We start from the raw sequence: 14,447 nt of genomic DNA, 5'->3' as shown, positions 1-14,447 counted from the left end.
GGCATCAAGCATCGAGTATCGAGTATTTCATCAAATATCATCGAGTAAATGCAACGATTACCATTGAGTATGGCATCGAGCATCGAGTATTTCATGAAATATCATCAAGTATTCATGTTATAGCCATGGATTCGTTTATTGGATTTTCATAGAAGGATAAAATATCAATAGTAATTTATTAAATAAAAAAAACTCAACAACATGTTTATTGATAAATAAAATATGTTAACAACATTTACGAATTGCAAGTTTAGGCCATTCTCAACACATCTTTGTTGCTTTCTTAGCTATGGAACTGAACACAAAGGTTTCCGTTGTTGGGACCCTCTCTCTAACAGATTGTGCATCTCCCGCCATGTCACTTTTTGTTAGCACACTATATTTTCTAGTCTTTCAAACTTTCATGATTCTTTCTTGAGTCCTTTTCCCTATGATTCTAACGGTTCGTTTAATCTTTTACCCTCTTCTGCATCTTCTAATGATTCTGAGCTTGAACAGTCTGTGCTTGTCTCTGTTGACCTTGATTAGTCGTCTGTCCCACCTGTGGAATGTGGACCTGTTCATGACCCTACCTATTATGTTCGACGCTCCACTAGGGTAAGGGCACCTCCTACTCACCTTCAAGATTTTCACTGTTTTTCTATTATCATTTCCTTTGTTGAACCTACCTCCTTTTGTGAGGCAAATACTAATCCTCTATGGTAGCAAGCTATGAAAAAAGAACTGCAAGCACTCACTTTTGTGAGACTATGTTGACTTACCTCCTAGAAAGAAATTCATTAGTTGCAAGTGGGACTACAAGATTAAGACTCACTTTGACAGCTCTTTTGAGCGTTATAAAGCTCGATTGGTAGAAAAAGGATATTCTCAAGAGTATGGGATCGATTACAAAGAGACCTTCGCACCTGTGGCACGAATGACATCTGTTTGGTGTCTCTTAGCAGTTGTTGCAGCTAAACAATGGCCACTTTTTCAAATGGATGTCAAGAATGCCTTCCTTAATGGGACCTTATAGGAGGAAGTATACATGCAACCGCCCCTAGGTGTCTCTTGTCCATCGCAGAAAAGTATACCTCCCCCGACGAGCATTGTATGGTTTGAAACAAGCCCCTCGAGCTTGGTTTGTAACTTTTAATTCCACTTTCATTCAACTTGGATATACATCCAGTTCTCATGACATGACACTATTTACGTGGTAGACAACTCATGGTATTATTCTTCTTCTCTTGTATATTCATGATATAATTATTACTAGGGATGATCCTCAAGCTATCTCTGATCTACAACACTATCTTGGCGAACACATTGAAATGAAGAACTTGGGTTCACTCAGTTACTTTCTTGGCCTTGAAGTATCATTGAGCTCTACCAGTTATTCGTTGTCTCAAGTAAATTATGCCTCAGATCTTTTGGTGCGCTCTGGTATTACTGACTCTGCTACAACTCCAACACCACTTGATCCCAATGTTTGCTTGACTCTATTTGATGGAATTCCACATGAGGATGTCGGTCTCTATCGTCAGCTTCTCGACAATTCTATTTATCTGACAGTCACCTGTCTTAACATAGCATATGTTGTTCACATTGCCAGTTCATGGCTGCCCCTCAGATCATACATTTTACTACTATTCTTCGTATTCTTCATTATGTCAAATGTACTTTGGGGCATGGACTTTAGTTTTCTTCCCAGTCTTCCCTGGTTTTATCAGGCTATTCTGATGTTGATAGGGCTGGTTATCCTACTAACCGACATTTTACCTCCGATTATTGTTTCTACCTTGGTGATTCTCTCATTTCTTGGTGCAATAAGAAACAGAGCATTGTTTCCCATTCTAGTACGAAGTCTGAATATTATGCTCTGGTTGATGCTACATCAGAACTCTTGTGGCTTCGTTGGCTTTTTGCTGATATGAGTGTCCTTTAGTCGTCTGCCACTATACTTCACTGTGACAATCGTAGTGCCATTCAGATTGCTCACAATGATGTCTTTCATGAATGCACCAAGCATATTGAGAATGATTGTCATTTTGTTCGTCATCATCTCCTAAGCGAAACTCTGATGTTATGCTCTATTTCTACCAATGAGCAACTCGCTGACATTCTCACCAAAGCTTTGCCTCCTGATCGTTTTCTCCAACTACTTAATAAACCAAGTTGATTCCTACCTTACCACCTTAAGTTTGAGGGAGAGTGTGAATGTATACTAAGTCATGTGAATACTAAGTCTCCTGTATACTAGGTCTCATTTGGAGAATCTTTAGGCTTTGGTTAATTTAGTTAGGCTCTATTCTTAGGGTGTTAATACAGTATTTATACCCCTGTATAGTTCCTTGTAAATACACACTTGATAAATACATCTTTCATAGTATACTTTCCATTTATTTTGTGTCCATTACATAATACTTAAGAGACATTTCTTAAAAGACACAAAATAAATGAAGTAAATGTATACTTAGCGTTTATGCACTTGAACAATTACATATATCTAGAAATGCATGTATTTAGAAATTAGAAATTCATGTATTGAAAATGTATCTAAGAATATATTATCCATTATGTATTTAGCTTAATTTCGAGCACTTTGCTCTTAGGTGTCATGGCCTTGGACCATCTCACCCAACGTGGATCATGATTGAGATCGATACCTCTCCATTAAAAAGACGTCATGTGTTTCTCAATGAGCTTGCACGCAGAATTGGGAGTTTTGAAAGTGGAAAGTAGATATGTATGGAGATTGCTCAGAGAAGATTGAATAAGAGTAAGTCAATCTACCACCTTTGAAAATATGAGTCTTATTTTTTCAGTTGTTCAGCTTTATGTAAATTTTTTCAATAGGACTCCCAAAAAATCGGTGAAGTGGGTTTACCACCAAGAGGGGCTCCAAGATATGTGAGAGGGAAATTTTGTGAGGAGATACCCCATCTCAAAGCGATTTCATCAACTCGACGGTTATCCATGTTGATTCCTGCAATGACATATTTGGATAAATTAATACAGTCTCGGTGCACCTTCAAAAGTTTTGATGGTGTTGAAGAGATTATCGATGCAGCAATCGATAAGTATATCGATTAACAACCTCTTTCAAACTTAGTTCGAAACACATCATGATGTTTCAAATTAAACATTGAATTTTTCATAAGTGAATTAATTTAGACTTTTTATTATGAATACATTTGAAAATTGTCTCAATTTTTACACATTGTAGACTTCTTCAAATATTAGGTTAACAAAAATGAATGATTGAAATTGAGGCATGAAAAATTTACAGTGAAAGTCTTAACTGAGAGTCTAAATTATCCATCTATGAAATTTTAGTATTAATAAAGTTATAAATCTCACACGATGTTTATTCAAACAGAATAAAACCAATTGTATAAATTAATACAGTTACAAAAATTTTTAGGGTTTAAATTGATACAACACCTAAATCTAAATTTTAATAGTTTTTCGACTTCTTGCTTTCCTCTAGTTTTTCCTACCTTATTTAAGAAGAAATAGCTTACACTTTTCTTGCTACTTTAGGACTTATAAAGAGAAGAATAATTTTTATGTAAATGATTTTGATTTGATTTTTAATAGAATTAAGTGAAAATAATTATCAATTATTGGAGTTTAACTGGTATAAATTGGCTTATATATGAAAGTCTAAGATTTAAATTGGTATAATTACTAAGTTTGAAGTTTTAATTGACATGACTCCAAAGTTTTAGTGTATAAATTAATATTTTATCAAAAAAATATTTTATGCTTGTTAATTTTTATTAATTATTTAATTTGACTTTGAATTAATTTTAAAATCTATGCACCTAACTTGTTTCTTAGTTTAAGAAAATGCAATATAGAGATATAAACCTCTAACCTTTTGAGATTGCTTTTAAGAATTCTAATAGTGATTACCTAATAATCTTAATTTCTTTGAGTGTTTTGGTAAGATTGAATATTGTGAATGAAGTCGGTATAATCACTTTTTTTATCCTATGCTAATTCTCATTTTTTTAAAAAAAATTAGTTCCATACTAGCCTTTAAAACTAAAATCGAGTAGAATCAACTATTACTTCATGACATATTTTCAATTTTCTTTTTTATTCTTTAATTTATTAACTAAAAATGGTTATGTATATTCAGTATATTCATCTCTAAACCTATTTATATATCATAATTTTTTAGGTGGATTAGTTTAATGCTTATGCCACCCATTTTTTCTTGAAATAATATGGTATATTTTTTATAAAAAAAAAAAAAAAATTGCACCCATTTCTCTTATATTTAACACATAATTTTACACCAATAAAATAATCTAGAGCAAACAAAATATAAATTTACGTTGAAAGCATATATGATATAATATTTTAAGTAATAATTTAAAAATATAAATTATCCATAAAAAAAAATTAAGCAAATTTTGATAGGAGATTTATTTAGTCATTATTGCTATTTCATAACAATTTAATATTATTTACCAAACACTTTAATTTACTTTTTTAGCTTTCAAACTGATATTTGTCAAACATTAATTTACTTCATTTTATAACTATTTAAAAAAAAAATACAGTTGCCAACAATTATTTTAAGAGTTACAACAATCTCAAACTAAACCTTAATCAAGATTATAATACCTTAACTAGTTTAACCATATATGTTTTCTTTGACGTATCCTATAGTTTTTAGTTGGTCATTTCATTTTAATTAATAAAATAAATTGCATATATACACACATGTGTGACTTTGTTTTTTTTTAAAATGAACCATTTAGCAACCTAAATCATTATATAAGATTTACTTTCATTTCATGCACATTCAATGTTACTTAGCTTATTGAGTCATTCTCGATCTATTTAAAAGATGAAAAATAAAATTATAGTAATAAAGAAATTAATAAAGAGTATTTTCTTAAAGTTCAAGATTATGGAGGAATATATAGAAGTAGAACTAATCGAGATACTAATTGATGTCTAAACTATACTTTGATGGGAGTAATATCATAAGAAAGGCTTACATAGTTTGGTCTCATAAACAGTTTCTGGTGATCATTAATCAAAGTCTAGCTGGTTTGCAATCTTGAATAGGTGCCATAAGCCCAGTGCTTGAGTTTTTGGATAAGCCCAATAGACATGGGGTGCTGCATTTCCAAGTCTGCACCATACAAAAATTATGGATTTATACATACATAAACTCTAATAAAGGGGAAAAAAATGAAACAAAGTAAATAAGAACAAGAAAAATCTTATGTGTATGAAGATTAACAACTTATAGGGAATAAGAAATCAAAACAATTTGATAAACTTAAACCTAAACAGTTTTTCTTTTCTTTTTTTCATTGATAAAATTTACAGTACCACCACCTCTCTCCACAAAAGTATATTATTGTTCTTTTTTAGAACCTGTCGAAGACCTTATATCAATCTAGATAACTGTCTTAACATTTTGTTTATGTGTAAAATGCCCTACACAGTTCGATTTGTTAAAGAGTAGTTTTATTTTAGTTATGTTCCAACCTTTGGGGAGTACTTTCATACATTCAGGCCCTACCCTTGGAGAGCCCTAGCGCAATATTAATCGATTCTAACCCAAATTTATTATACAATAAATTATATCTCCAAATTAATATATTACATTACAAATGACAGAAAATTACAAGTGGTTCATTATTGTGTGCAGTAAGAAGTTTACTTTATCTATGTAATTGATCGGTTTCCATGTAGTTATGTTTTTTTTTTTTTTTTTAATACACAATTGAGTAGGATAGATTCGAACCTTTGACTTTTTTATTAGGAGATTTTTAAAAATAAAAAATAAGAAAAATTATTTACACAAAATAGCAAAATTTTAATCTTCTCTGATAGAGACTAATAGAAGTCTATCAGTGTCTATCAGATTTTTTTTTCTATTTCAGTTAATAGTTTGACATTTTTTTCTATATATAAAAAATATCCTTATTTAAAATATATGTTTTGTGCCAATTGAAATATGTTCATGTTATCTACGTATCTACACTTTACTCTTCTAAGAAAATTTATCATATTAAATTAAGTATTTCTTTGGCTGGTGAGGAAAGTGATAATCCTCATTATTCAAAATACTGAACCAATACTTCAAGGAACTATTTGTCTACTCTTCCTATTCATGGAGTGAGCTTCAACATTCTTGTGGCATTATGAGCCAAACTCCTTATTCAAATCATGTCTCCCAAATAGGAGAATAATTGAACAGACCATTCATAACTTTTCTAAACTTAAGTTAATAGACTCCTTAATATTCTATATAGAGTATTTTGTGATCAATTTTGATTAACTTGTATTGGAAGAGAATGTTGAAGTAACTGATATGTATCCGATCTAAATATAACTCAACTAATTTAAGTATATATACCCTCGATCAAAAAGACTAGAGATGTTTGATTTCAAAATCTTCACATGTTATTGAATTTAAAAAAAATGTTATAAAAACACACTTTGGGTACATAACATATTGAATGAAACACATGTATAGAAGTTCAAATTTTCATCCTCACATTTGTCGTCTCTAAAAAGAGAGACTTAATTTATGTGTGTGTGAGAGTGTTTAAAAGAAACATAAAGACATATTTTAACATATTCACACATAAAGATATAATGTCTAGCAAGAAGAAAGACATAAAAAAGTTTAACATATTGATTGAGATCAAATGAACGAATCTAGACATAACTCAACTTGGTTAAAAAATACATTATTGATCAAATATTGGAATCTTCGTGATCTTAAAACTAAAAATAATGAGAAAGGGAGACATAAATGTGAGTGTATATTGAAGTGAGAGAGAGAACTTTTAATTAAATGTGAAGGAGACAATAGGGGGGGTCGGCGACTTTGGTGAAGGACAATGTCAACACCTCTAATGGGTCAGTCCCCATAACAAGGCACGATGTGAAAGCTCACTCTACCCCCCACTACCCTTAGGTACCTTAAAAACCATCCTTCACTTTTTATCTTTTTCACTTATTTTTGTCAAAATGCCTCGAATTTAATATCTGACGTTCAGATGATTAACTATACAAATCTCACTTACCCTCGTACTTGAATTCATTTTTAGCAATACAAAAACCTAAGTTTCAATTCATTTTTGGCAATTTAAACTCTATAATTTAGAAAAGTGTAGTATATAAACTCTCTAACTCTAAAGATGTCATTACTCTGTAATTTGTTTTATATTCTCTCAAGTTGTTTTCCCTCTGCCTGTGCATGTAGTTAACATATTGTTAGTAAACAATGTAAATCTCTTTGTTGATTATTTCTTGCTTTACTTTACATTTTTTTTGTTTTCTTTATTTGTTGATTCCATAACAATTTTATCTCTTTTGTTATTTTAAGAGTAATTACCCAAAAAAGGGTATTCTTTGTTGTGGAGCTCTGAGTTCAGCCTTTCAATGCACAGTAACTTGAGCTACATAAAGTTTTAGTTTGATTGTTCTATCCTAGAAAAGATAAGATAGAGGATATTTGTTGCACAAATAGTTGATATATAAGAAAAAAATACGACAACACTGCAAATGACTTGAATCTCCTAAAAGAGAGCGTGATACTCGCACCATTATATATGTCTTTATTACTTAATATTTACTTCAAATTTTCATGTTATTTGTAAATTCCCCCAACACCAAATCTAATTGGTTACATACATAGAATATTTTATCAATATATTAACACTAAATTTGCAGAAGGTACAATAATTATCAATATTAAATCAAGAGAAATCTATTTTATCATATTGTTTCTTCGAATATGGTTTTTTTTTCGTTAAATTCAACCCACAACATTTGATAGTAGAGAGATTCCAAATCTTAAAATCTTTTACATGAAAGTATATGTCTTAACTAATTTAGTTACAGATAAAACAACTTAATTGATACCATATTAAACGAACTACCAAATCCAAAAGCTATATTTTAATTAATACTTGATGAATATGTTTAATATTATATAAAGAAAATGCAAAGATTGAAGGACTTTAAACAAAAAGCAAGAGTTTGAGGCTTATGGGGTGGGGTGCCCCACATTCTCTTTCCCCAAGGCAGAAGTTTTACTTTTTTTATATATATATATTTATTTTTCCTTCTTCTTCAATCATAAAGCAATCGATTACAAAATCATTTCTTCATGGTTCACATCACTCCCTTCCCATCTTCTGCCAAAAAAACTCTGTTCCCTTCTGCTCCATTTGCATTTATTATTCTCTCTTTTTGAACAACGGGCCTTCCTCTTCTCTCTTGTCAACTTCAAACCAAGCCTACAACTTTGTTCCATGTGTCAATGTTTAATGACCTCATTTCCTTTCTATAACCCATCACTTTCTTCTTAATCCCATTCTAAAACTCCTAACCTTAATTATTTTATATTTCTTTCCTAACTTTTAGGTCATATCTAAGCAAGGTTTAAAATGTCATATCGAGGTTTTAATTTTACTAAAAATTTCGATGAAAATATTGATAAAATGTCGATTTTGATGGATATTTTTTTAAAAAATATATATTAAAAAAATAAAAAGTTTAAAAGATAAATTTAAATTAGTAAATAAACATTTTATTATTTTCAAATAAGTAAACATATATACTATTTATATTATATTTATGTTAGTGGCATTTTGATGCTCATTTTTTTTTTTTTTTGTGTTTCATGTATTTTTCGACGGTTTAATAGAAATATCGAACTCATGCAAATATGGAAATATCAATGAAAATATCGACATGTCGATGAAAATTTAATACCATGGTCTAAAGGCATGTCTGGGAGTAATTCTAAAATTGTTAATCACTTTTGTTATTTTTAAAATCATTATGAGACATATGTTTTAAATCCATCAAAATTGATATGAAAATTGCATTTAAAAGTGTAAACGTTAATATTAGATTAATTTTGAGAGATTGAAAATGTATTTTTATATCATTTTAAAAATTAAAAAAGTGATTTTGGCAATTCTAAAATCACTTCCATACATGCACTAACTCGATCGAGTAGAAGTTAAGGAATAGTATAGTTGTAATGTCAGTACTCTTTTGTTGATCCAACGAGTTTTTAAAGATCTCACGACTAAAAAAATATTAATTACATGACTTACTAACTTCTTACATTATGGACTCCTTGATTAAATAACTCTCTTTCTCGTCCCAAATACCTCCTTAGTTTTCTAAAACTATGTTCTTTTTATCGTTTCTTTAAAATGTTTTTCATTTTTTATTATGAAAAAATTGATTGAATTATTAGCAAAATTTCAAAAAAAAAAAAAAAAACGTTTTTTATTTTTTATTTTAATTTACAAAACTTACTTTGAATTTTGAAAATATATGTAGGCAGATAACAAAACAAAGAAATCCATAGATGAGAGGAGTGTTTGTAATTTATTTATCCATGAGTTTCTTTGTTTAATTATCTACTTCTTCGTGAGTTTCTTTGTTTTATTATCTACTTCTAACTTTTTTTTCTTTTTTTTTAATGAATGGTTTATTTAATAAACCTTAAACGTTTTATTTTAGTCTACAAAAACTTTGTATCATTGTTGTTGACTTATTGTCACTAAAAAAGAAATTGAGGGATGCATGAGATAATAGAGTAATATCCTTTTTATTTTTCATTTATTTGATGACTAAATAATGCATGAGATAATAGGGGTTGTTGAGTTTTGAAATGAATAGAACATTTTTAGAATTGAAAAAGAGGCTACAAAATCTTTTGATTAAAACAAACACTTCAAAATTCACCAGCTATAATAAAATAAGTTTGAGAGGCTGGTGGTTAGGAATTTAGGACAACTCTAATTATTTTTAAAAGTCATTCAAATCATCTCATATATTCTAAATATTAAAAGTTTTTCTAATAGCGACATTATGTTTGATTTTTCCATATCCTAAACATAAATTACACAAAATCAAACCTTTCAATCTCAAATATCATAAACCTAAATTTACTAAACTCAAGTTTAGACTAAAAATTAAGGGTAATTGTTTTAAATGGCAAAACTGCTAGAAATATCTTCAAATATGGCAAACGTCACTGTCTATCAAACCTAAATTTACTAAAATCACGTTTAGACTATAAATTAAGAGTAATTATTTTGAATGATAAAAATGTTGGAAATATTTTGAAATATAACAAAATGTCATTGTGTATAGTAATAGAAATTGGTCGACATCTGTCAATATCTAACATTGATAAATGTCTATCAATATCCATTATCAATGTCTATCACGGATAGAAAATAATATTTTACAATTTTTATAAATAACTTTACTCACTTTTTCATATGTGAAAATAACTAAAAAAAAATAATCACCATGACAAATTCAAGAGTACCATTAAATTCTCCTTTTTTTTCCTTGTTCTTGTAACTTTTATAGTTGATTAAATTTGACTCAAATTCTAAAAAGTTACAAAATAAATATTTCATAGATTCATAAATTAAGAAAATAAAAACAAAAACAAAGTAGTTAATACAATGGTCCCTGAATGATTATTATTTCTTATTTTTTATTTAGTTAGATGGAATGGTCCTAAATGATTAAAAATGGACAAAAAAACTTTTATGAGAATTACTTCAAAATTCTTGTCAGTTTAATTCTTTCAATCGAATTGAATATCAACAATCATGAAGTAATGGGCAAACACATGCGTATTGTCCATTTAATTTCCATAAAGAAATTAATTTCATGCAATTTTTTTTTCTTTTTAATTTAATTGACCTTATGAATATTAATTTGTATTTTTCTTTTTTTTTTTTTTGTCAATTTTAAATTAATGTCGGTTTGTGCAGTTCTGTGTTCATAGCACCACAATGCATGTTTTTATTACATTTCTTTGCAAAATCCGACAATAAAAGATGTCTTTGAACATATTCGGATCTTCCAAAGGTAATTAAATTAAGACCTTTGTGACCGATTCATATAGTGTGATTTCAGTAGGATAATAATTAAGATTGGGTTTGATAATTGTTGGATGATTTTTTTTTTTAACCTTTTAAAAAAATTAAAGTTTATAAATACTTCCCAACATATAAACCTGTCAGCAATAGTCCAAAAATTCATCGAGATTAAATATCTCGACAAATTACATGTCATCGGCTAAATTCTCAGGACATCTCTTCAACGCCGATATTGGTCTCATCAGGATAACTGCCGATTACACCAACGACATTGGTAATTTATCTGTCATTTAGTAGATGCTCACATTTTTTATTTTGCCATTTTTTTAAATTATTGGCTTTCTAAATGTATTTTCAAAATTCAATTCAAATTTTGAATACTATGTATGTACGTACGTATGCATAATTATTATTATATATATAATATATATATTTTAGGTTTCTTTTTATACTATATATTGCGTTAGTTTTCTCACACATTCCTTATCACCGATTCATTTCATTTTCTCAAGTAAAGATTTTAACTTTAGCCAACTTTTTTTATCATACATAATTATATGTTGTTTGTGAAATCAACAATTAAAGAACACAAAAAGGAATATAGAGATAAGGAAGATCAACACACAGATATACGTGGTTCACTAATAGTATGTTAGCTACATCCACGGGTAGAGGAAGAACAATATTATTTGAGAGAATGTTTTCAAAATTACATCAAAACGGCACCTCTAGGGTTAGAGAGTTTATATAGTGCACTACTCTAAACCCTAGGGTCAAAATCATAAATAACTACAAATAAATAAATATGCTGAAAACAAAATCTAAATAGGTTTCGGGGACGTTGCCCCCGAATCCCCACCAGCGAGACCTCCATACGAAGTTGTTCAAAGCACTAGCAAATAGATTCAAGGTATTTCAACAGTTAGGTTGAAACAAAATACAAAATAAAGATATCTCATCCATACAAAATATATATTCTATAAAAATAGAAACAAAAGATAATGTTATGAAATAGGCATATAATTATTTTATAGACATAATAGAGTCAAAGATGAAGAAATATTGGTAATGTTAGAGTGTATATTTGGGCAATTATTTTAAATGACAAACTTGTAGGAAATATTTCGAATATAATAAAATGTCGTTGTCTATCAGTGATAGATAGTAACAGACACTGATAGATATCTATGAGTGTCTATCAATGATAGATGATAGTAATCTATCACTGTCTATCACTATTTATCAAGTGATAGAAATGACATTTTGCTATATTTACAAATTAACTTACTTAGCTAAATTTGAAAACACGCCTATTTTCAGATGAATATGAGATATATGTGACAAAACAACTGTTTTCTTGTGTGGAAGAGAAACAAACGCCACAGTCTAAAGGGAACTTCTTTTCAATTGGCATCAGACATGATGTGTGATGTGATCAAGAATCGCCTTGCAGAAATTAATAATGGTAAAGATTTGATATTTTGAAACATTATTTTCAGTGTGTACTGTTCCTCTTTTTCTTTTTCTTTTTTTTTCGATCTCTTTCAGATTTTACATAATTATGGAAAGATGATTTTTTATAATAATAACAATAATAAAGAAGAAGACTAAACAAAAGAAACAACAACCTCTCATGCAGCTAAGACAAAACCCAATAAAAGACTGCGATGAGAATGAGAATAGATGCAGATTACGCTGCACCTTATCAGTACCCTAAACAAAATAATTATAAAAGTGATTATAAGTAAGTTTGGATTTAAGAGACAATTTCAAAATGAAAACAAGTTTAGACCTAATTACCAAAGTTTTTCACCTCATGGGGCATGCTTCTTTCATACTCCTAGCCAAGAAGTCCTTGGTTAATCCAAAAATTCAAGCTCTTCGGATCTTATCTATGCAAAAAAAATGAAAAACTCTAGGTTAACCATCAAATAAATGCCTTATTATTCTCACTTATTGAAGATGACGTAGTTCCTTATTCTCTAAACCCTCACTATATTTTCGAAACTATAATTTAGCATCAGAGTTGATGTGACAAATCTCACACAAATGTTTAATTCTTTCTGTTTTGTATGTCACCTATTTTTTCAATTTACAAATTTATTGTTGAAGTACGTGTAGGTGGATGCAAGTTCTCTTGTCCAAGTTTTGCATGAATTAAAGCCAACCCATTTATCAAAAATTAATAACAATAACAAAGTATCAAGATCATATAAAATTGTTAGAATAAAAATGATAGAGAAGGAAGGGATTAAACCAAATTCACTAGCTTAATAATGTTTCCTTTTAACAAATGATCTACAACCAAAATGAGGATACAAAGGTCTTCCTCAACTATACACCTAAAATCTAAATCAGTATCTTTGGCTAGTCAATGTATAAAAAATATTGATACGTCTAATATTCGACAATGAACTGTAACAAATAAAAAATTACATTAGCTAGAGTTTTATATCATCTCTCTCGTAAAATATCAACCAAAATATAGAAATGTGATTTAAATTGTCACCCACTTATAAATTGAGTAAAACAAAAATTAGTACGAGAAAGGTTACATAGGGTTCATTTGGATTAATTTGAGAAAAAAATATTTTTTTAAAAGATTCATTTTTATTTGACAAAAATCATTGAAAATACAATTCGAAAGCTATTTTGAGCGATTACCAAACGCTCTAATTATTTTTAAAATTAAACACTTGAAAATGCATTTCAACTATATCCTAAAAAACATGAAAACTCTAAACCATGTGAACAAAAATCTCAACTAAAATGAAATAGAAAAATAAAAGTCACCCTATGAACTTTAAGGTTGGGCCAATAATTAAGGTCACACGTTCATAACTGATAACACCACAATAGAGAGAGATCAGAAAGAATATGAAAATCGCTTTTTGTAAAGAGAGGAGCCTTCTTTGATTATAGAGTGTACCTTTATTTATTTGGTTTTTTTTTTTTTTTTTAAAAAAAGAAAGCATTGGATGAGGGGAACATGACAAGAGACCAAAACTGAGAAGCAGAGAATCAGAACCAAGGACCTTTCCATTTTGCTTTTCTTTGAATTTGAAATGAAGAAAGATGATTTACTCATTTTCCAGACTTTTTGGTTCTAGGGTTTCCCATTGTTGCATTAACATACATGAAACAAGTGGGGCCAAATTGAAAAGTAAATATTCATAAATATGTATTTTAAAAGAACAGATATTATTGAGGGAGACAGCTGTTTAGAGAGGTTGAATGCAGCTGGTTTGACCCTACAAGAGTGAGAGAGAGAGAGAGTCAAATGGTGGGGGCATAATCCAGGAGACTTTCATTCTCCAATATATTCTTTGAGAAGTATTACTCAGAGGAATATGTATAAAATATTGTCATTACTTTATACTTTTATCATATGGGTGTGTGAGGGCGTCTCTCCATCAACAACCCATATGCATATTCTTCTATGCACTTCTTAATTATTAGAGGCCAAATCTGTCCTTTCCCTATTTCCTGTATATTTAATACACATATACATGACAAAACTGCTGAAAATATTCTCAAATATAGCAAAAATCAGTGGTA

The 14,447-nt window shown here is 29.3% G+C and overlaps 1 protein-coding gene across 1 annotated transcript; it reads left to right on the top strand.

The window, feature by feature from the left end:
- Positions 1–289: 289 nt before the first annotated feature.
- LOC120077145 (uncharacterized mitochondrial protein AtMg00810-like) lies at positions 290–1,924 on the top strand. Its single transcript, XM_039031050.1, has 4 exons — positions 290–367; positions 529–597; positions 1,200–1,590; positions 1,710–1,924. The coding sequence occupies exons 1-4, from the start codon at positions 290–292 to the stop codon at positions 1,922–1,924; spliced, it is 753 nt and encodes a 250-aa protein (XP_038886978.1).
- The last annotated feature ends 12,523 nt before the right edge of the window (positions 1,925–14,447 follow it).

This window comes from Benincasa hispida, chromosome 1, assembly GCF_009727055.1.
Source record: "Benincasa hispida cultivar B227 chromosome 1, ASM972705v1, whole genome shotgun sequence".
NCBI lineage: Eukaryota > Viridiplantae > Streptophyta > Magnoliopsida > Cucurbitales > Cucurbitaceae > Benincasa > Benincasa hispida.
This window is presented reverse-complemented; position numbering and strand designations above follow the sequence as displayed.

Bases quoted from the DNA above. Each gene is read 5' to 3' on its own strand.
- LOC120077145 (XM_039031050.1), top strand. From the start codon at position 290: ATGGAACTGAACACAAAGGTTTCCGTTGTTGGGACCCTCTCTCTAACA. The intron at 598-1,199 runs GTAAGGGCACCT...TTTACGTGGTAG, and splicing joins ATGTTCGACGCTCCACTAGG to ACAACTCATGGTATTATTCT. The intron at 1,591-1,709 runs GTTCATGGCTGC...TGGTTTTATCAG, and splicing joins ATATGTTGTTCACATTGCCA to GCTATTCTGATGTTGATAGG.